The sequence below is a fragment of the Solanum stenotomum genome, chromosome 2 (genome assembly GCF_019186545.1).
Source record: "Solanum stenotomum isolate F172 chromosome 2, ASM1918654v1, whole genome shotgun sequence".
Lineage (NCBI taxonomy): Eukaryota > Viridiplantae > Streptophyta > Magnoliopsida > Solanales > Solanaceae > Solanum > Solanum stenotomum.
This window is the reverse complement of record NC_064283.1, coordinates 59304558-59329557: the sequence shown is the minus strand read 5'-3', so window position 1 is coordinate 59329557 and position 25000 is coordinate 59304558. Positions and strand designations below refer to the sequence as shown.

At 32.4% G+C, this 25000-nt stretch overlaps 2 protein-coding genes across 2 annotated transcripts in view; both read left to right on the top strand.

Moving 5' to 3' along the window:
* Window positions 1-753, top strand: part of LOC125856156 (receptor kinase-like protein Xa21) — a 139328-nt gene extending 138575 nt beyond the window's left edge. Inside the window, exons 3-4 of the mRNA XM_049535712.1 lie at window positions 1-263; window positions 407-753. The exon at window positions 1-263 is cut by the window's left edge and continues 158 nt beyond it. Coding sequence (XP_049391669.1) covers window positions 1-263; window positions 407-753 — 610 coding nt within the window. The remainder of the gene's footprint in view (window positions 264-406) is intronic.
* A 21992-nt stretch (window positions 754-22745) lies between these two features.
* LOC125856155 (LRR receptor-like serine/threonine-protein kinase FLS2) overlaps window positions 22746-25000 on the top strand; it is a 13870-nt gene continuing 11615 nt past the window's right edge. The window contains exon 1 of the mRNA XM_049535710.1: window positions 22746-24894. Coding sequence (XP_049391667.1) covers window positions 22746-24894 — 2149 coding nt within the window. The remainder of the gene's footprint in view (window positions 24895-25000) is intronic.

The window sequence follows — 25000 nt, the reverse complement described above, 5'->3', positions numbered from 1 at the left end:
TGAGAATTGGTTGTACAGAGAAGATTGCCACTTGAATCTTCTTCAAAGAATCACTGTAATGCTTGATGCAGCTATGGCAATTGAATATCTACATCATGGTCATGTCACTCCAATAGTTCATTGTGACCTAAAGCCAGCCAACATTCTTTTGGATGAAGATATGGTGGCTCATGTTGGTGATTTTGGTATCTCTAAAATTTTAGCCATAAGCACGTCCATGGCTTATACCGAGACATTGGGCACTCTTGGATACATTGCACCAGGTATAAAAAATCTACTCACTTTGATTTTCTTTTATCATAATTAAGCTTCTCCAAATTCTACAAGTATAAAAGAAAGCTTTTATTTATGCAGAACTATTGTTGTATTTCAATTGAATTAACTTTTTTTTCAATCCTTTTTTAAGAATATGGCTCGGATGGAATAGTGTCTGCTAGTGGCGATGTTTATAGTTACGGCATCATGTTGATGGAGATTTTGACGAAAAGAAGGCCAACAGATGAAGAGATATGCAATGAAAATCTTGACTTGAGGAAATGGATCACACAATCATTTTCAGGGAGTATGATGGACGTTGTGGATGCCAATCTTTTCTCTGAGGAAGAACAGATCACTTCAGAAAGTGAAATCTGCATTGCGTCCATGATAGAATTGGGTTTAGACTGCACAAAGGAAATGCCAGAATCAAGAATAACCATGAAAGATGTAGTGAAGAGGCTTAACAAAATCAACAACACATTTTTGGAAACATAGAAGTTAGCATCCCTTCCTGTTCGGCAAGTTCACACGTTGCTTTTTGTTTGCCTGGTTTCTTTAGTCGATTGTAATTCAGAGTGTTGCATTTCCCTTATTTTTGATTTCAGATTTGAGTATAGTCTTTAATATGGTTGAATAAAATTAAGAAATATTACGGAAGTGTTTAGCTGCACTATTTTACTTTCTGTTTCTGTTTGCGGCCTCTACTTCATATTTTTGATTCATTAGTTTCTTCATATTGATATATTCAAGTATTCAATAAATGGAATTCTTAGTTGGACTAGTTGAGTTTTGCAGGTGAATGAAAGATCATCTCCTAATAATTCAATTGTTTTTACACCAAACTTAAATTTGATCTCCCTGTTTTTCAGTATCTGTCAGAAGTTTCTTTATATATTAACGATTTGCTTGTTACGGGCAGTGACGAGCAAGAATTGCTTCGGATGGAGTCTTTTTTGGGATGCATGGAAGCATATCAATCAGCAAAAGTATGTCCCGGAGATGCTGAAACAATTCAGAATGCAAGTTGCAAACAATTCCTACACCATTTGTTTTGAATACCAAATTTTCTAAGGAAGATTTTGAAAATATCAGGGCATTTCCACATTGTAGTTTCACTTGACGAATGCAGAGTGCGCTCTGCTTCTGTCCAGTGAATAAAATCTTCGCTTTTGTATAAAAGAGTAGTTCCTCTGTTTTCTCTTTCATTTCCTATGACGACTCTCCAAATCCCATCAGGCCCTAACCTAATATTTTCACAAAACCGCCATAACTTGACCAGCAACCTTTGATGTGCAGGGTTGACTCAACAAGATTGAAGGCCTAAAACAAAACTTTAAGAGAGGGCCCTAATATTTTTTATTCATCATATATATTTTTATTTAAAATCTATTTTTCTAACTTTTTATAGATGTGAAGTCATTAGTTACTGTTTTATAATCGATTTTTATTAGTAATTCCTTTCAATTGATAATATAGCTAATTCATTCAATCTCTTTGATCTTAAATAAGATTTAATCATTTTTAGTTGATAAAGTAATAAAGAAAAATACTTACATGTTTGTTGTGTGTACGTGAGCGTCACCGCAAACACACAGAATTATAAGAGCAACAAGTTTTCTAGAAAAAAAAGTATAAATTTTTTCACAAAGCAAAAAAATGATTGGTACAAAATGATGAGCTGATTTAATTTTGATACCTTGTTATTTGCTCATAAAAAGTGCAGAAAGAACTTCAAAAGACTTTGTAAATATATTATTGATATGGAAGTTGAAAGGAACAAATATAAAGAATGAAATTTGAAAACGTTTTTGTTATAAATTGCTTATTTATGTTTCCCTTCTCATTTGCCATGGTAATGCATTGAACCTTGGTTGTAGAGTCTTTATTGGAATTAATAGCTAATTATTGTTTTCAATTGCTTATTTAATTTTTTCTTGAAATTACCATGATTATACAATTTAATTATTTTTTGAAAGGTAATTAAATATTATTATTTAATATTTAATTAGATGTTTTATTATATTTTAATTTACTATAGGAGCAAAATTGTAATCCAACTTTTAAGATAGGAGTTTCTCACTTTTAATATACTAGTTTCTGGGTACACGCTTTGCGCATGTAACACGTATTAATAAGTATATTATATGTTAAAAAATTAAATAGTATTAAATAATGTTATTTGATTTTTTAAAAAAAATTGTGGCTAATTGAGGTTTCTGTTGTCTCACTATGGCATCACTATCTAGTGGGATGGTTGAAATCTCTCCGACCCTTTACTAGATGTCTCAAATTTAAACTTTATGAATGAAGAACCCTCTCAATGGGGAGAATTTTACCCTTATTGGGCATATCTGGTTCCACTAATCTATAAAATAATGGTCGAGTGGGCTTCAAATGTGAGATTCTTAAAATAGTAAGAAGGAATAATGACATAGAGGATTTAGAATTTGTATGTAAATCTTTATAGATTTTAAACTTTAGTTAGTAGTCAGCAAATTTTAACTTACAGAATACAGATCAAGATATTCTTAAAAAGATGACATAATAAAAGCCCTGGACAGATTCTTCTCTTAGTTATTTTCCACCATCATCAGTGGAAAATTGAATAATGTAGGGGAAATGATGGCACATATAGCTTCTGGAGAAGCTCAAGACTGTTACCAGGATGCAGTCACCTCAGTGAACCTCAAAGATGATGTTAATCGAACCTATCATTAATCTAATTCTATATGCTTCATCTTTAAATAATAAAAAGAAAGAGTACCCGCTCTATCAAATTCATTCTTAAAAGTGATATTACCAATACAAAGAACAAAAAAGAAACACATAAGCAAGACAATTAATTATTCTTTTCGTGTAACGTCATGCAATTTGAAATAACTATGAAGAAGCTTGAAATTTGGAAATAGTCATTTTTTTTGAAAAATTCAGAATCTGGAAATTTGGTTAAGTATGGGAAAAAAATGAGTTTTTGGTCAACTTTGAACAGTCATAACTCCTAGCTCAGGATGATTTTGGTGTAGTTCCAGTTATGTTTGGAAATCCCTTGGAATGATCTTTCCAATGCCGCCGATTTTGCTCGATTTCGAGTTCGTATGAGTGAGTTATGCACTTTGGAAGTTGGGCTGTTGGCAGGGCAGTTGGCCCGAATTTGTAAGGGCATTTTCGTCTTTTTCCCTAGCCATTTATTTTGGTCATATTAAGGTGTTAGACTGATTTTAAATCAGTTTTTCCCTTTTGAAAAGAGTGAGAGTTAGGGCTTTTGAGAGAAGAGAGATAGAGGAGGAGAAAAAGAAGAAGGAGCAAGGAGTCCGTCAAGATCATTGTGGATATCGTCAGGGGTGATCCCTATTAAGGTATGTGAGATCATAGTGTTGGGTTGGTTCATTCCCCCACACGCCAAATCCGTTTTAATTCCGAGAAAAGATTGTTTGTGTTGTTGAAGTTGTGGTTTTGTTGTTGAAGTCCCTTGTTGATTTGGGACATGTTTCCGGTTGTGTTTGTGAGTTGAAATCTATTGTATGTTGATGGGTTTTATGATTCTAAGTGTTTGGGGTTGGAACCATTGAAGTTAAGGAGGTTTAGAGTTGGAAAAATGAAGGAGAAAAGTCGAGTTTTCTGGGGAAAGGGGTGGCGCGTCGCGCCTGCCAGCGCTCCCCAAAAGGGACTCTGAAGTCCAGCCCTTGGGGTGACGCACCTAGCAGAGCGCCCAGCAGGGGCCTCTGAAGCTTGAGGGCTAGCGCTCCGCGCCTCTCAGAGTGCCAAGGACGCCAAGTTTTCCCTTTCATTCCCTATTTTTCACACATGTTCCTTGGTAATGTACCTATGTTTTATAGTTGTTTTCCACACTCTAAGGTACATCTAAACATCACGAATTCATCCATAAACATGAGATCATTACCCTCGAATCCGTACTCCAATTCGAGGAAAGTTAGGATCAAGTCAAGAGAAGTTAGAAGTCAAGTTTAGAAGTTAAGAAGCAAGTCAAAGCAAGTCTTTAAAGTTTTTTATGAGTCTTTATTAAACGTTTTAACTTCGTTTTAAGGCTCAAGTTTCAAGTTAAGCCAAGAGTATAGAGTTGAGTTCATTTCTCAAAGCTTATTAGGGAACTATGTATTCCCAAAGAAGTTTCTAAATGTTTTTACATTTGAGTAAGAAAGGAACTATGATTCCAAAAGAGCCTTTGGGCTAGTTTTCAAGAAAAAGGAACATCGATTCCAAGTGAGCCTTTGGGCTAGATTTTGAGCAATTATCTCAAACTAAAGAAAGATGTGTTTAAAACACTTATGAGCTAAAGTATTTTGGGAGTAGTATTGAGCACCGAATTGGAGACGCGAGTTCATATTTACTCAACTCTCCATAAGAACCATGTAGCCAAACATGGGAATAAGCAGCATGCCCTTTTACAAGAAAGTTTGTGACTGGCTATGTGATTAAACTTGGAGAGTCTGTGGTGTCTTGGAAAGCTAAGAAGCAAACCATTGTTTCAAGAAGCTCAGTTGAAGCTGAGTATAGGAGCTTAGCTTCTACTGTGGTAGAGTTAGTTTGGTTGGTTGGAATGTTGAAAGAATTAAAGGTTGAGGTTCAGTTACCAGTTCAAGTATATAGTGACAACAAGTCTGCTATTCTATTGGTCTCTAATCCACTCTATCATGAACGTACTAAACACATTGAGATTGATTGTCATTTCATCAGGGAAAAACTTCAACAAGGGCTGGTTAAGATTACTTATGTTTCAACACATAATCAGCCGGCTGATTTTCTAACCAAGGGGCTCAACAGGCCACAACATGACTATCTACTGTCCAAGCTAGGGGTATTAAATATTTTTACACCACTAGCTTGAGGGAGAGTAATGAGATAGTTAAAAAGAAGGAGAGTGTTGAGAGTTAGTTAGGACTACTTCAAGAAGTTAGTTAGAAGGTAGGTACCAAAAAGTTAGGTAAGTTAGTTAGTCAAGGAGAATATAAATACATAGGATTTAGTCATTGTATACTTACTTCAAGAATAAAATAACAAATACTTTCGTCTTTTCCAACTCTATTGTTTTTATAATTCATAGTGAATATCTTCACTTCACCTTGCATGTGCTAGGTATAAAGACCTTCAAAGACTTAAATTTTTTCTTCAAGAGATAGTTTAAAAAAAACTTTACTACTTCTAATATAAAAATAATGTACTCACCTTTTGGTACGATATTGAGAAATAAAATCGACAGAATACCCGAATATGTAGCAAATTTACTCTTTTTCCTCATGATCAGTACTCCTTTTGATGGCTGATTTAGCACATGGGAACATAAATTCCAGTCATAAAAGCAAAGCTCTTCATTCTAGAATGTAGAAGTAGGTATATTTAAATTTGGAAAGATATCACCTATGGAAACTCAACGTGCTATTACTCATGAAAATTTTCTAGATTTATAAAAACAGATCAGTTTTAATCTGCCTATTTACTGTAGCTTCTCCCCAAAATTAACAAGTAGTTTTTTCTTTGTTTTGAAATGTACTTGTAGTTATGAATTAACCAGTAGCTACCGAAGATAAGATATTCCTACTTCGTTCCTCAAAGTGATAATGGTGTGTTGAAAATATGGTAACTGCAAACTTGGCGTACCTATAAAATTGTATGCTTGTGTTAATATAGAACAACCATATGTTGTTTTCTTTCTTTGAAACTGATTTGTTTAACTAAGATGTATATGCTGCGTATCCTGGGGGCTTTCTTGGTTATTCGGAGAAGTTGTTGAAAAAAGCATATGGCGCCAATCCTCTGTTATGTCTTTCCATATAGTTATCATGTATTTGCTCAATTTTTTTTTGGATGTAGCTCCCCATTTTCATTTAATCGGTTGCATATCTCCATGGGTACAAAACCTAAATTGAAACTTTTTACCATATTGTCTACTCAATAAGACAACATTATTGCTCTCTTTTTCCCTACATAACCCTTACAAATCATATGAGTTACCTTGGTTTGCACCATCCTATGCAATAGGCAGTGGCTTATATGTAACTTTTATTTTCATTGCAGTTGCCTTTTTGAGCTTGACGTTACAGACAGAAGTTGTACAATGTCCATGACAACCGAACAAACATATGAAACTCTCACTATCAAGGTTCACACAAAGATATCACTGAAATATAAATAACACATTTCCATGCTTTCTCACTATAATTTAGTACTGATATCATGTTATGTAGATCTTAATTGGTGTGTTCTTTTTTTGACAATTGGTTGGTGAACTGTTCACTCTTCATCTACAAAGTTTCTACTCAAAATTTCAGATAAAATGACTACTATACTGATTGTTTTATTATTGTTTTATTTTGCACGGAAAGAAATTATGCTTTTCCCGAATTGATCAACATCTCTCCTTCCTAGAGAAGGAATGAAGAAACAAAAATTGCGCTGCCCACTCCTCAAAGAGATAATAGAAGGTTAGAAACACGAAATATGCATTCCAAATACTTGAAATAACATATTCTATAGTCTACTATTATCTTGCAATACTTTCCTTAATTTGATGCAGCGAAAACAAAGCTTGATTCCAGCAAACAACAAAGAGACTAATAAAATAATTTAACCCAACAAACATTGGAATGACAATAGGGGAAATTACATGACCATTGATATGAAAAGAAATCTTACAGTTTTCTTGGGAATTGAGGAGTTAGCTTTCAATATGAGCTACTCAAAGNTTTTTTTTTCTTGCTCCCTTAGTCCCGATTTCCCCCTTGATTATGCTTATCGCTTATGGTCATTTTAATTGCTTCCGCGACCAATGATGTGTAAGATACGCTATGAGGCTTGTTTGGGGTTCCTTCGGGTTCCCCATTCGCCGGTCACGTCTAGGCCCTAGGCTTGGGTCGTGACAAGATCAAAGCTCATCAATTAGTTTCTTATCACGATATTCAACGAGCAACAAATAATTTTGATGAATCCAATTTAATTGGTGAGGGAAGCTCTGGCTCTGTGTACAAAGGCACATTATCTAGTTTAACTGCAATGGCCATTAAGGTTCCGGATTTGGAAAATGAGCAAGTATGCAAGAGGTTTGATACCGAATGTGAAGTGATGAGAAATGTTAGGCACAGAAATTTTGTTCCCATGATTACTACATGTTCTAGTGATTATATAAGAGCCTTTGTTCTGCGATATATGCCCAATGGGAGTCTTTGAGGAATGGTTGTACAAAGAAGTGTCCAACTTGAACCTTTCTTTCGCTACACCGGAAAGAAATTCACCATTTTGGTACCAACTACAACAGCAAAATCGCTGCCCTGACCATTGTTTTTATGAAGTGAATGAATTAAAAATTTGAGATTTTTAAAAAGTTATATTTTTTTCAAAGTAATTATTGAAGGTATGGTAGATAAAAAATATTTGTCATTTCTTAATTTGTCAAAATGAACAAGTAATTAGGGGACAAAGGGAGTATATACATATGTTTTTCTATTTCTTTCCTAATAATGCAAGTAATTGGAGTCCGGAACCAGAAGAGCAACAAAATATTTTGAAAATTCCAAAAGGGCAACTGAATTATTTATCAAACCAAAAGGGCAACAAATTTTAACAGCGTTTAAATCAGGGTTTCCCCTGCAAGGCGCATAAACCCATGCACTTACAAGGCTATGATAGCTTTTAGCCTTGTAAGGCTATGACAACTTTTAGCCTTACAAGACGCAGGCCCACCTTCGTTTTGCAGGTGGTTTTTAAAAAAAAAAAAAATCGTTTTTTGAATTGAGTAAAAATTTATGAATAAAATTCCATTTTAGCATATAAATTTATACAAATTAGTAAATTCTTCAAGAGGCCTACTTTTTTTTTATTGAAACAAGGCGCAAGCTCCCTGTATACTTACTTCTTTTTTTATTTATTTTTTTACCTTTTCCGAACACTGACATTTTAGAAAAAATCATTACTATATAAGGGTAAAATAGTAATTTCATCTTATATAAGATTTGATCTTCCCCTTTCTTTCTAGCACTCGCAAAGGAGGCAGGAGCTTTCATATTACACTTGCATTTCAGCACTCTCTTTCATCACAATCTTTCATCAGCATTTCAGCACACTCTCTTTCCGCTCAGCAAATCAGAGGTATGTTTTTCTTTCAAATTTCTTAATGTTACTTTTCCTACAAAGCTTACAACACATCTATATTTGGGGATTTGCTCTTCTACTCCATTTTTTTTAAAAGGAAAAAAATATTTGAAAAATTTATTCTCAATTCGCACTGTATTGTTAATGAAAATAGATAAGAATTATCCAATTTTCTTTGTATCTAGATTTTTATTTTTCCCGGATTTATGTTTTATTTTTATTTTTTAAATAAAAATTTCAAGTACTTTAGTTTGATGACTGAAAAATTCTTACCCAATTTTCTTTTTATCTAGATTTTTCATTTAATTTTTCCCGTCTTTATGTTTTTTTAAAAAAAAATATTTTTTTAAAATTTTAGTTTTTAATAAAAATATCAATTACTTTGCAGTTTGTTTGATGAACGATAAATTGCCTCATTTTTTTTTAGGTAAATCATAATTATACTTAATAAATAGGATGAGATGAGAAGTACAAGAGGTAAATTTAATATGTTGTTCGAGGAAAATTGTTGTTAAGAAAGCGTGAATAGAAAAAAAGAAAAAGAAAAAGGATACACTATTTTATAGCAGATTTGGAATGATCTTTAAAGTATGGTTGTCACTGTACATAGATTTGAAACTATCTTAAAGAATATAATTTGTTATTTTACACAATATCTGATTTTATCATACTTGTTCCCTAATTTCTCTCCACATGGAGAAATATCAAATACAAGTGCAAAAATATCTCTCTCTAGAAATTTCTATTCATGCTTTAAATAAACATGATAGGTTTCTATCAAAGAGCTCATCTCCTGGCTTGCCAAATTGTAGGTTCTACCTTTCTCTGTTATTCGGATTCTTTCAATTTCAGGTAAGTTATTTGTAAATTTCTTTTATTCTTCTCTTGAATTTGACAAGTTCTCTGTAAATTCTACGGACTTCAACCTTTTTTTTCATTTTCTAAATGCTTTCTAATCTATAGAATAAATGAGAATTTCTTATTTACTTTCATTGTTTGTGTATAAAATCTCGATCTTTGAATGATGTTGTATTAATTTCCGCATTCCTTGATATGATTGGTTGTTTACAAGTCATTGTTAGTCTTTGACTGTACAAAAGTTATTCATTCAGTTTCTCAAGAGTTTTTTTATGGAGTTTGAACTCATATATATAGAAATGAATTTGGTAGAAGATGTAGGGGAGAGTTCCTCACTACCGAGGAGTTGTGGGAGTTGTGCAGTGTATGATATAAAAAATGATGTGTATAAGTATAACTGTCTTGTAGAGACCGAAAATGCTGAGGCCGTTACTAATCCGGAGTTGTTTCGTTGTAGGCTTGTAGCCTTCACCTTGCAGGTGCTAGGTATAAAGACCTTCAACGACTTAAATTTTTTTCAATAGATAGTTTAAAAAAAAACTTTACTACTTCTAATATAAAAATAATGTACTCACCTTTTGGATACGATATTGAGAAATAAAATCAACAGAATACCCGAATATGTAGCAAATTTACTCTTTTTCTTCATGAGTACTCCTTTTGATGGCTGATTTAGCACATGTGAACATAAATTCCAGTCATAAAAGCAAAGCTCTTCATTCTAGAATGTAAAAGTAGATATATTTAAATTTGGAAAGATATCACCTATGAAAACTCAACGTGTTATTACTCATGAAAATTTTCTAGATTTATAAAAAAAGATTAGTTTTAATCTGCCTATTTACTGTAGCTTCTCCCCAAAATTAACAAGTAGTTTTTTCTTTGTTTTGAAATGTACTTGTAGTTATGAATTAACCAGTAGCTACCGAAGATAAGATATTCCTACTTCGTTCCTCAAAGTGATATTGGTGTGTTGAAAATATGGTAACCGCTAACTTGGCATACGTATAAAATTGTATGCTTGTGTTAATATAGAACAACCTTATGTTGTTTTCTTTCTTTGAAACTGATTTGTTTAACTAAGATGTGTATGTTGCGTATCGTGGGGACTTTCTTGGTTATTCGAAGAAGTTGTTGAAAAAAGCATATGGCGCCAATCCTCTGTTATGTCTTTCCATATAGTTATCATGTATTTGCTCAATTTTTTTTTGGATGTAGCTCCCCATTTTCATTTAATCGGCTGCATATCTCCATGGGTACAAAACCTAAATTGAAACTTTTTACCATATTTTCTACTCAATAAGACAACATTATTGCTCTATTTTTCCCTACATAACCCTTACAAATCATATGAGTTACCTTGGTTTGCGCCATCATGTGCAATAGGCAGTGGCTTATATGTAACTTTTGTTTTCATTGCAGTTGCCTTTTTGAGCTTGATGTTATAGACAGAAGTTGTACAATGTCCATGACAACCGAACAAACATATGAAACTCTCACTATCAAGGTTCACACAAAGATATCATTGAAATATAAATAACACATTCCCATGCTTTCTCATTATAATTTAGCACTGATATCATGTTATGTAGATCTTAATTGGTGTGTTCTTTTTTTGACAATTGGTTGGTGAACTATTCACTCTTCATCTACAAAGTTTCTACTCAAAATTTCAGATAAAATGACTACTATACTGATCGTTTTATTTTGCACGGAAAGAAATTATGCTTTTCCCGAATTGATCAACATCTCTCCTTCCTAGAGAAGGAATCAAGAAACAAAAATTGCGCTGCCCACTCCTCAAAGAGATAATAGAAGGTTAGAAACACGAAATATGCATTCCAAATACTTGAAATAACATATTCTATAGTCTACTATTATCTTGCAATACTTTCCTTAATTTGATGCAGCGAAAACAAAGCTTGATTCCAGCAAACAACAAAGAGACTAATAAAATAATTTAACCCAACAAACATTGGAATGACAATAGGGGAAATTACATGACCATTGATATGAAAAGAAATCTTACAGTTTTCTTGGGAATTGAGGAGTTAGCTTTCAATATGAGCTACTCAAAGATCTCATACATCAATATCTTTGTCGTACTTGCCCTTTTATTCCACTTGAAATCCTAAAAAGGTCCTATGTACATTTGGAGACTCTTCAATTGTTTGGTCCACCAGTAAGGTAAGGGATAAATTTCTCTTCAGAAATCACCAATATCATACCTTAACTAAAAGTCTCAAATTTCTAAATTATTGTGTTACTTAAAAGAAAATTTATATTGCAATGCAAGAAGTGAACATTAAACAAACTCGATAGAAAGAAAAACAGAAAAATAGAAGAAAAGAACCTAATAGCCTTATCTTTTCTTAACTTGTAATATGTATCTAGCTGCAGAAGAACGTCAATAAGTAAATTAGAAAGCGTCGACAGAAAAACTACAAAATTTAACATTGAGAGAGTGAATAAGAAAGAGGGAAGGACAACTGAGAAACTCACCCAAAGTAGCAAAGGAGAATGAGAGTTGTAGAGAAAGATAATATAGTGAAGAAAATTGAGAATTGTAGAGTTAAATCTAAATCAAAAGTAATAGTTAGATCTAAAGTGATACATGTGTTNAATGACTACTATACTGATCGTTTTATTTTGCACGGAAAGAAATTATGCTTTTCCCGAATTGATCAACATCTCTCCTTCCTAGAGAAGGAATCAAGAAACAAAAATTGCGCTGCCCACTCCTCAAAGAGATAATAGAAGGTTAGAAACACGAAATATGCATTCCAAATACTTGAAATAACATATTCTATAGTCTACTTATTATCTTGCAATACTTTCCTTAATTTGATGTAGCGAAAACAAAGCTTGATTCCAGCAAACAACAAAGAGACTAATTAAATAATTTAACCCAACAAACATTGGAATGACAATAGGGGAAATTACATGACCATTGATATGAAAAGAAATCTTACAGTTTTCTTGGGAATTGAGGAGTTAGCTTTCAATATGAGCTACTCAAAGATCTCGTACATCAATATATTTGTCGTACTTGTCCTTTTATTCCACTTGAAATCCTAAAAAGGTCCTATGTACATTTGGATCTTCAATTGTTTGGTCCACCAGTAAGGTAAGGGATAAATTTCTCTTTAGAAATCACCAATATCATACCTTAACTAAAAGTCTCAAATTTCTAAATTATAGTGTTACTTAAAAGAAAATTTATATTGCAACGCAAGAAGTGAACATTAAACAAACTCGATAGAAAGAAAAACAGAAAAAATAGAAGAAACGAACCTAATAACCTTATCTTTTCTTAACTTGTAATATGTATCTAGCTGCAAAAGAACATCAATAAGTAAATTAGAAAGCGTCGACAGAAAAACTACAAAATTTAACATTGAGAGAGTGAATAAGAAAGAGGGAAGGACAACGGAGAAACTCACCCAAAGCTGGATGACACCTCGAAGTAGCAAAGGAGAATGAGAGTTGTAGAGAAAGATAATATGGTGAAAGAAATTGAGAATTGTAGAGTTAAATCTAATCCATAAAAGTAATAGTTAGATCTAAAGTGATACATGAGTTTTACTGAAGTACTAGAAAGGCAGGGCATGCATCTAATTAGTAATTACCAATGAGATAGGTCCAACTCTATAATACCATTAACTATCAACTGAATCGTTAACACCTTGTGTTTACTTATTAATAATAGAAATTTACATACTAAAATAATAGGGAGGTACATTGTATATGTGCTTGGTCGTGTGTATGTATTTTGGAATTTCGGTTGGTCATCACTCTTTCGAATTTGACTTGGGGATGTATTGAAGTTATGTAAATGACTTAGAAAACAAATGAACTATTTGTAGAGCAATGATAAATCTAAAGAGACTTCAGAGAAATAACAAATATATATTTTGATTTTTAAAGGTGTATTATTTTAAAATAAAATAAAATAAAAATACATCGTGTGAGCATCTGAGTATCTATGCTCAAATCTGCCTCTTGGAGGCATGAAAAATGAAGTTATTGCCTCCTCAACTGAAAGAAGTGGAATGTGAAAAAGAGAAATGTTGTGGTTGTTTCAGCTGATGAAGAAAGCAAACCGCATTTCTTGAGCTTTCTATTTGATACGGATCTCTCTAACTAATATACAAATAACTTTTCTTTTATGAACCTTTGTTTTACTCAATTTAGTGTCCAATGCAGCAAGCAATAGCAGGGGAATGAAGGAAATTACCTGGTAATACAACTACTGTAATATAATGCATCTCAAGAGGTGGTTAGCTTTGGATATCATAGCTACCAACTGGGATTTGGATAAATAATTGAATATGGGGAATGACTTTTTTTAGAAGTAGAAGGGGAATGAAGGAAAATTACCTGGTAATACAATCTGTTTTGAAGAATTGATATGACACTCAAAATAGTCTTATCCAACTGTGAGTTTGTCACCTAATTAATTGATCAGATCTAGATATGTATATTAATATGAATTAACAAACTTTGTTATTTTGCATGTATACTTGACTAAAGTGAATGTTATCATCATCATTTAAATAGTCAAAATTTCTGTTATGAGAATAAGCTATTGTTGCAGGAAGAGGATAAGGCAAAACTTGTCGAGGAAACAGGGTTCCAGCTGAAGCAAAAAAAAAAAAAAAACTGGTTCATCAATCAAAGCAAGCGCAATTGGCATAGCAACTCACAATCTGTAATATTTCTAAAATCCAATCCAGGAGATAGAGAGAAATCAACGAGGTCCCTCGAAAGAAATCAAAAACATATGTAAATTCCTGCATCTTCTTGATGCCATTAATGAAATCATTACTTCGTAAAATAAAAAATCAATGGTGATATGAATATATAAATGCTTTGAAGCATAGTGTTGAACTATCTATTGTGGGTACATGTTTAGGAGTTGCGTCTATTGTGGATACATGTTTAGCAATTGCAACTCCGTTATTTACTTCGGCCAAACAAGTATCATGCTTGCTAGAACTTAATATAATTGAGGTGTGTTTGATTAACTTGTATTTCTATTATTGGAGTTTGTCGTGTACTTGTGTTTAGGCATGAAGAATTGTCCTAAAACAGGAGTTGTTCTCAGGTATGAAGTGTTGTTTAGTAACAGAAATTGTGCTCGCAAGCAATCAAAAAATATAATGATCCAAGTATGTTATGCTTGATATGTTGTTTATAAAAATAAATTTCTTCGATGAATGGACTTGGAACTTTTATTTGATTCTAGCTTTAACTTATAGTTTGCCACTTGTTTGTTGCTCACATTTCCTTTGTGGTTACAACTACAAATGAACTGCATTATTTATACATTCAATCTATGTTTGTTAGGCTCGTGCTTAGCACAGGCATATCGCATCTCGTATGTATAAATACTTTTTAATTATTTTTTAAATTTTTTTATATATATTTGTAATTTTAATAAAGTATTTATTAAATAATTTTTATTCACTTTATCTAAAAAAATTTACTACTAATTGAAGTTTTTTATTTTATTTTTTCGTTGAAACATGGAATTTACTAATTTGTATAAATTCATATGCTAAAATGGAATTTGATTCACAAATTTTTACTCAATTCAAAAAACAATTTTTTTTTAAAAAAAAAAATAGCCCTGCAAAACGCAAGTGGCTTGCACCTTGCAAGGCTAAAAATTGTCAGTCTTACATGGCTAAAAGCTGTCATAGCCTTGTAAGGCGCATGGGTTTCTGCACCTTGCGGCGGAAACCTGATTTAAACACCGTTAAAATTTATTGTCCTTTTGATTTGATAAATAATTTAGTTGTTCTTTTGAAATTTTCAAAAAAAATTGTTGCCCTATGGTACCGGACTCCAAATAATTGACTGACCATATAATATAAATAATATTTTCTTTCTTTCTTTCTTTCTTTCTTTGTCAATCAATTCGCCTGTCTTTTTGTGCTTTTGCTTTTATAAAGTTGGCCAATATATTCCTAATGTGATGACATAAAAGGTTGAGCAAATCACAACCATTCACGTTTATTAATCTGCTCAAATATGTTTAACAACCAATTTACTTTAATGATANTAAATAATAAAAAAATAAAAAAATACAAACATGCAGCTAGAAGTTGACATAAAGTGTAGTCATTTTTAGTAAATAACATATTTATAGCTATTAAACTTCAATAACCCTATAACTATAGTCATTTTTGTAAGTTGCTCTTATTATAACCTATCATAGTCGAAGAGTTCTTGTATAGGTGGGTAATGAAGAGTTTTCTAATGTCTTTAATAGTAGTATTAATTAGTGGTTTCTTTGATTTTGTTAAATGTATCAACAAGTGGTCTTCCTTTATTCTTCCCTACTCCCTTGGAGATTAAATTGAGTTCAATTGAAAATTCTCTTAAATTGTGTTAAATCTTGAAAAAGTTGAGATTGAATCTAATTCAATTTATCTTGAGCCCAACCGTTAAAATTCTAGACAGATTGGGCGGATTACCTATAGTTAGGCTCATTTTTGACACTCCAACTATTGCACTTGACATTGATCCACTTCTCAACAATAATTAAATAACACTAAGCACTCTATTGTCTCATAAGTTTTGATTGTTAAATGCGAAATGGACATCTAATTTAAAGCAAACTCAATGGAAAAAGAAAAAATAATTCCTCCCCAACTTCTTCTTGTAATCACAGGTTATTCGGATGATTGTTACTTATTATGTTTGTTATTGAGATATAGTATTTATTTTGATTGTTACTTAAGCCCATTTTATCTTTTACAAGTTGTTCAGACAATTATTACTTATTGTATTCCTTATTTAGGTATATACAATATTTGTTTTGATTTATATATATATATATATATATATATGTATTATATTTGAACTGTGACAATACCATACTTTTATTCTCTTTTTCAATGTACCTGTGCATATTATTGTTTTGAATTTATGTCCTTTTATATTTGTGGGTAAATTTTTTACTTTTATTGAGGAAATATTTCATGGAGAGTATCATGCTTTTATGTGTGGATTGATATGGTGTCGACATTTTTTTCTCACTTTATGAAACAACATTACATTTTATAATATAGGGAAAAGGACCTGATATACCCATTATACAAATGGTTTATATATGTCCTTACCGTTATAAAAGGAGCTCACATATACCCTTCATCTAACGAAAGTGAAAAGATTAGTTTGAAATTTATTTTCTTTACTTTAAATTTTAGAAAAATTCATGTAAGGGTATATATATGATCCTTCTAACAAAAACAAAGTTTAAGGTATATTTTACTATTTTTCATACAAAAATTATTTTGACTTCTTTGATTATCATTATTCGAGTTTCTTATTCTTTCTTTTTTTTAATTTCATTCTTTAGTGTAAAGAAAAAATTTAAAACTATTTTTTTGTAGCAATATTGTAATTTAGTTTTTGTATTTGTAAAAATAAAATTAGAAAACGGGGCATCTATAATAAATTTTACAAGAAAATTAGTGAAACATAAATAAATTTGGCCATCAAAATAGTAAATTTAAATTAGTCGTTAAAACAAAAAAGTAAAAAAAAAAATACGTGTGAGGAGAATCAAATATACCTCATATGGATTATATTTTTTTTCAAAAAAGTAATTAAAAGATTAAATTAAAATTAATTTGTTCACTTCCGTTAGAGCAAAAGGGTATATGTGAGTCATTTAAATAACAGTAGGAGTATATATGGGTCACTATCATAACGAGGGGTATATCAGCTCTAAATGACAAAGTTAAGGGGTATATCAACTCTGGTCCGACATCGGATATTGTGCACCTCAACTAATGCAAAATCAATAAGTTGAGGGTGGCTATGAAAGAGGAAACCAAAAGAAAAAAAACGGTATGGAAAGAGTTTTGTGTTGAAGAAAGAAAAAGAAAAGATAGAAGAGGATGTGACTTTGTGCATAAGAAGCAACAAGATGATAAATAAAAGTGTTGAAAGATATAGAGAAAAAAATAAAGTGAAAGAAAAAGAAGAAAGTGAAAAATAAGAGCCACAAAGTCAAAAGTCACATCCATGTTGAAAAGAGTCAAGGGAAAGAAAGTAAAATGAAAGGATGCCAAAAATAGGTTGAGAAGAGAGGTAAAAAGCCAATGTAATGTCAAGGAGGGTAGAAAGTCACTAAAAAGTACCCAAATGTACCACACCTGACCATGAGCCTACGTTACAAGCTAAGAAAGCCCTATAGTGATCCTAGCAACTAGTTTGGAGAATCTAAGCAGTGAAAATAAGGGCAAGCCTATGGTATTGAGCACTAATTGTACTTGAAGTCACTTTTGAGCGTGAGTGTTGAATAAATCCTAAAACTCAAAATTCATATCTTCTGTGTGAAAAGGATTTCATTTGAAGTGAGGGCACTAGTTACATTGTTGGAAAGTTGGTACCTTGGTGATTGTGAAAAGTGTATGTTGTGGTGTCTATTGGTCGATCTTTGTCATATCTTGATCCGCATGAGTTAGCTTGTTGAGTCTAATAAAAAGGATTTGCACTAAGAAGATAGAATGGGTTGAAATAGCCATGTGATTGCTGAGTTTGTATATCTACTTCTACACAAGTGTCGTTTAGAGTGTTAATGTCTCACTTGAGGACAAACAATATGTTTAAGTTGAGGGTGTTGATATACCGTGACTTTACGGTATTTTTTTATACATTTCACTTAAGAGTTGTGTGTATCTAAGGCCATTTTGTATTAGAAATAATGGCAGGAAATAGGCTTTGGCGCGGTTGAGTGAGATGACAGTTGAAATTCAACAACAGTGGCCACCCACGAAGGGACCTACGGACCGTAGGTCCTGTGATGGTCCGTCGATGGGTAGGCGTAGATAGGAGCATTAGGGAAGTCTGACCAAGTGTGAAACTACGAAGCGATCCATAAATCGTAGGTCGATCTACGGGCCGTCCTGCACATCCGTAGAAGGTGTTCAGAGTGTTGAAGTTCCAGTTACTGATGAAAATCATAAGTGTGGAGCCATGGAAGAGGACCCATCCATCGTTGATGAACTGGCAGTTAAAGGTTCCAGCCTCTATGGAAAAGTTCTAAGTGTTGACCAACGGAGGGGACCTACGGACCGTAGGTCGACCCACAGTCTGTAGGTCGAGTCATCAATCAAAGTCGTGTCCTAGAAGTTATTTCCTTATTTTGTTTCCTTTTTGTTTAGGACATATTCTTCTATAAATAGGGTATGTAAACCTTGTTTTGGGGGGTTAGACATTATTGTTTACTTTTAGTTCTTGATATTTTCTTGGGAATTAACTTGCAAACTTTGGCAATTTGAATTTCGGATTTCGGTTTATATGATTTTTGCTTTGAAATTCAGTTCGAGATTACANCCACCTTTGGGACTTTTGTACTCATTTTGTTAGTAGCTCTGTACTAGTGACTTCCAGGTTCTGGGAGGGATCTTTATTTGTAGATATGTTTTTGGTTTGCTTCCGCCTGTTTATATTGTTATTTGTCTACTCTTGTTTAGTTTCTACCCTCAGACCCATTACTTGTTGTTCCGGGTTACGGGTTGGCTTACCTATTGGTGGGTTATAGTAGGTGCCATCATGACTTGAGAAATCGGGTCGTGACATGTTTACTTTTAGTTCTTGATATTTTCTTGGGAATTAACTTGCAAACTTTGGCAATTTGAATTTCGGATTTTGGTTTATATGATTTTTGCTTTGAAATTCAGTTCGAGATTACGGGTTTCTTCTACTATAAACGTAAGTTCATGAATTCTTCTTATCAAAACATGAATTGTGTTCTTTCAAGCATGAGTAGCGAAATCCACAACTAGGGTTGTGGAAACCATGAGCAATTAATAACGTATGAATAATAACTAAGTAATTCTTAAGTAGTCTTGATGCATGCATTGGTAATTCTTTTGCTTAGAAGTCTTTTTAACGAGTGCACGCGTTAGAACTCGCCTTGTTGCTACTTGCTGGACCAAGGAGGTAGTTACTTATACAAACTAAAGTTTAAAAAACTCTAACAAAAAGTAGCTACCTAACAAATACAAGTCAAAGTAAAAAAAATTATAGCAAAAGTAATCCTTAACTATGCTTCAAAAAAAGTTTTTGTTCTATCATCTTCCTTTGCAAGTAGATACGCCGTCATATTTTGTGCTCCATATGTCAAACTCTATATATCAAACTCTTCAGCATATGCTACCAATTGAATAAAAAAACATAATTATGAATAAATAAAATATCATACCAATTTAAAGTAATTATACTAAAAGAAAGAAAGAAATCTAAACTATATTTAATATATCTATAATTATGTTTTCAATTTTACTAACAATAAATAATAATCATCTCTTAAAATCTAACAAACATTGTAATCAAACTCTATTGTATCCACAAATTGACTATTAGAGAGAACAATCACAGACTAACAATACATTGTTCATTATTACAATTTTTTTTTTCATACTTGCTTGGAGAATGATAATACATAAATAAACTATTAAGAAAGCATGTCCAAATACATAAAAATAAAAAGAGACTTGAGAAAGAAATATTTCTTACCTTCCATCTACTTCTTTTTCGTTACATGTTAGTTAAATTCACAAACTAATATGATGAAGAAGAGAAAATATATTCTTGAATGTGAATTTTCATGACATTAAATATGAGTTTATATAAGCAAAATGTAGAAAATGGAAAGAAAGACTTGAGAATGAAATATTTTTCACTTTAGTTTCATGTACTTCTTTTTTGGTTACATGTTAGTTAATTCACAAACAAATATAATGAAGAAGGGAAATGATAATCTTGAATGTGAATCTCCAAGAAACTAAATATGAATTTATATAGATAAAATAGAGGATACTATAAGACATCATAAACTTACAATTAATGTTTGGAGGTTATGGACATGAAAATTATGAGAGTCTTGAATATTATTAAAAAGGTTTAACCCATCGGTGGCTCCCTAAAGTTGATATCATGTTTCAATTAGACACCTTAACTGAGTCATGTTCGTTTTAGACACCTCACGTAGGATTCCGTTGTGTCATTTTGACACTTTTTTTAATGTCAGCAAAAATATATATAGAGTGTGTATCACTCGCGAATAACATTTAAAGTGACAAATTAAACGATGACATTTGTCATTTGTGTCAAATGTAATTTTTAAATAAGAAATTTTAAGTAAAAAATAAATAAAAATAGACCAATGAATTAATGACATATGACACAAATAATTACAAAATAAAATAAAAATTAAATATAAAATCAATAAAAAGAACCCCCACCCCCACCAACTGAGTCGTCTTCTCCAACTACCCCTAACTCTTTTGCAGCAACACCCCCGCACACCCCAAATCCCCCTCCTGATTTGTGCTGCGAAACACCCCACCTTCCCAGTCCCCAACCCCCAACCCAAAATCCTCTCCCGATTTGTTCTCCACCCCCGCAACCCACACACAAACAAAATGTCTTTTGCAGTAAAACTGGCCGCCCCGTTGGCATATCCTTTTTGCAGAAACATCTGCAGCTATGATCATTTTCTTCCTTTTTTGGGGCTTAATAAATAGCTTGATGGCGAATGGAAAATTTTTGTTAGTTTAAAGAATTTTTTAACTTAGTTTAAAGAAATCTACTCAGTTATTTTGTTGAAATCTTTGTTTACAATGGATGAAATTTAATTTAGGCAAAAATGGTGGAAAAAATGGGGAAAAAGAAGAAAAATTAATTAAATAATCATTTCACGCGTCAATTGAGTCTAATACACTCATTATGTCATGTAAGCAAAAAGTATCAAAATGACACAATGAAACTCTACATGGAGTATCTAAAATGAACATCATCACTTAATTAAGGTATTTAAGTGAAATATGATGTCAATTTTAGGACGTTATCGATGGGTTAAGCCTATTAAAAATAAAAATTAAAGAGGTGTAAGTCATGGATAATTACTCCTCCTAAATAAATTAAATAATAAGAAAAAAAACACTTAAAATATATCATTTTATGATTAGAAGTGAGGCTAACAAAGAAAAAAAGAATGCGAAGAGTCTTTGTTATAAATGTTAATCCATTAATAAAATATTTATTTATAATAAATTAACTAATTTACTTTTATAATACAATAATTAATTTAAATAAGAAAAAAAATATCAAAAAAAAATAAATACAAATGGAGATCATAAAGAGATTTCACATCACTTTGTCTATATTTCTTCTTTATTATATATATAGATTGGGAAAAGGGCAAATGTACATTTAATTTCTAACTTTGCATGTGATATGTCCTCATTAAAGAGTGACACAGTTATACTTGTCATCTATCTAAAGCATGATTACTCTTTCGTTAACAAACTCATTAAATTAGAAGAAAAAATAATCTTAAAACTTATTTTTACTTCTAAAAATACGATGTAACCTTTAAAAAATTACCTTTATCCATTTTTTAAAATCTCTTGAGGCCCGACTTAGTTAAAAAAATGGATGTTCATGTGACAATGAACTTGAATACCCCTTGTTAACAAAGTATTCAACAATTTGCATTCATAAAAATAATTTTGTTATTTGTTACTTTGCCTTATTATTGACAAGTGCAATTCATGCATTAGAGTATGTTTATGGAACCAACTTAAATTAGGATAAGATGTTTAGATGGTCATAAACAAAAAGTTAAGGTTCACAATACAATATATTATGAAACAATACGTAACAAAAATAGTGAAATCAAGGTCCTTTCTAGATTAAAAAAATGAGAAAATACAAGTAAAAATAAGATTTCATGTACTCAAATTTGACTTTGAGATACATAATGTTCTACATTAGATCATACTTGTGTTTAAGAGACATTATAATTAAGTTAATGTATCTAGATGATCCCTAGATACATAATTTTGGTATCAAATGGATAATTAAGGCAAAATTTAAGTATCTACCTATGTATTTTAGCAAAAATAAAATATGAGTAAGTTAAAAAAAATCAACTAAATACCAGGTCCATATAATTTAGTTCTTGCTTACGTGAAGTTGTGAATATAGGAAATCTTAGCCTCCAATTCCTTTTCAGGTTCATATTATTATAACAATTAATGTTGCCCTTTTCATTTGAATTTGATTGAATATATTATATTTTGGAGTAGTGTGTGTCGCGTTGATTTTCTTCTAAAGAAAACATTAAAAATTCTTCCATTTTGTGCTAATTGGTGAATGTGTGCTGTGTATATAACACAGCCTTGTAAATTTGATTTTAAAGATTGACTCCTATTGACTTTGCTCTTAAGTCTTAACAATATAATGAAAATTGATAGCAACAATTATTCTTTCTATTATAACAACCCAATTAGTGTCTTTTTCTTTTTGCCACTTAGTTTCCTCCTTTTAATCTGTCTTTACATTAATCTGTTTATTACTTTATTTTCCTCGTATAAATCTGTTTTCACATTTTGGAAATTATAGTCTATCCTTTTCAACACTTTATTTGTTTTAGTGTTATTATATATATATATATAGTGGAGTAACTTTGATATTGGAAATACAACACACAAATAAATATGGAGAAGCACATCTTCTTATTGACTCTTCTCTTTCTAATTCAATTTTCTACATCACTTGCTTCCTCTAATGAGACTGACCAACAAGCTCTATTAGCTTTCCAAAATCTTATTACAAGTCCCACACATTTTTTGGCCAACAATTGGACCAAAAATACTTCTTTTTGCTCTTGGTTTGGTGTCACTTGCACTCCAAAAAGGCAAAGGGTTGTGGCCTTGGCTCTTCCTAATTTGCAACTTCAAGGCACAATTTCGACATCTTTGGCCAATTTGTCCTTCCTCAGTGTTCTCAATCTCCAGAACAACAGCTTCCACGGTGGCATCCCTTATGGCATTGGCCACATGCCTCGCTTGCGAGTCATTGACGTTAAAAACAATCAGCTCAACGGAAGTATACCAACAAGTCTATTTCAAAACCGAAGAGTTCAAGTAATTTCATTGGCCTTCAATGAACTCAGTGGTGAAATGTGGAGAGGCCCTTGGTATGTACCCGAACTCAGAGTCTTAAATCTCAGGAACAATAGCCTCACGGGTATAATCCCTCCTTCAGTTGGAAATGCCACAAAAATGATGAACTTCAGTTTATCTGGGAATAGAGTCAGCGGCAACATTCCGAAGGAGGTCGGTAATCTGAGCCAGCTTGCATTTTTGTACTTGTTCGATAATCAATTAACAGGTTCCATTCCCGCAACACTGTTTAATATCTCGTCACTACTTGCCGTATCTCTGTCACTCAATAGCCTTTCTGGTCCTCTGTTGCTAGATGAAGGCAATATTGTGTCAAATCTGTACTTTTTAAGTATATATCAAAACCAAATTTCTGGTTGCATTCCTTCCAACATATGCCAACTCACGGAGCTCCAAGTTTTGTTCTTATCTTTCAACAACATAACTGGAGACTTACCCAGAAATATTGGTTGTTTATCCAATCTCCAGGAGTTTTATATTCGTCATAATTTAATAAAAGGGACTATTCCCACTTCATTGGGAAATATTTCAACTCTGCAATATCTTTATTGTCAAAACAATCGCATAGTGGGGCAAATTCCTCCGGAATTAGGGAAGCTATCAAATTTAAGGGAATTAAGCTTTGCCAATAATTCTAATCTTATTGGTCAAATTCCAGAGGCTATTTTCAACATATCTTCTTTGGAAGTGATTTGTTTCAATTTCAACAACCTCTCCGGGAGAATTCCAACCACTACAGGTCTTCATCTTCCGAACCTTGAAGTACTTGAGTTGGGAGTTAATCAACTGGAAGGGGAAATTCCATTGTTCATAACAAATGCTTCCAAGCTTCAGATACTGGCGCTAGAACTTAACTCTCTCACGGGAGCTATTCCTACTAATTTGGGGAATCTTCATGAGCTGCGATCACTCTTACTACATCGTAATCAACTTACCAATGAACCAAGAGAGCGTGAGTTGTTATTCTCCAATTCTTTGGCGGACTGTAGGATGTTGGAATATATAGATGTGGGTGAAAATCCGTTGAATGGCGATCTGCCCAATTCTATTGGGAATCTTTCATCTACTCTTACATACTTGAATATACAAGATGCACACATCAACGGCCTCATTCCCACAGGTATAAGCAACATGAGCAGTCTAATGACACTAGACTTTCGAGGAAACAACTTGACAGGGAGTATTCCTTCTGATGTTGGTAAGCTTAAACAACTCCAAGGTCTGTTTCTAACTAACAATAAATTGCATGGACATATTCCAGAGACGGTATGCCATTTATCTAATTTGGTTCAATTATTTCTGAATGGTAATGAGCTCTCTGGATTAATTCCAGAATGCTTAGGAAATCTTAGCATGCTACAAAAGCTGTATTTGGGTTCTAATAAATTTTCATCAAAATTTCCGTTGAGCCTTTGGAAGATGAGTGGTCTTCTCTATCTAAGTGTGTCACAAAATTCAATAGAGGGAGAACTTCCATCAGATATTGGAGGAATGAAAGCCATTGTAGAACTATATCTTTACAGTAACCACTTTTCAGGAATGATACCAACCAGATTCGGGGAACTCCAAAACCTGCAGTATCTTGACCTATCAAACAACTCATTTTTTGGCCAAATTCCATTATCCTTTGCCAACTTGATAAGCTTAGAATACTTGGATTTGTCTTTAAATGTATTGTCAGGTACTATTCCTAAGTCTTTGGGAAAACTCTCATACCTTAAAAGCATTAATGTTTCATTTAATGATTTAGAAGGTGAAATACCGAGTGGTGGCGTTTTTGCAAATTC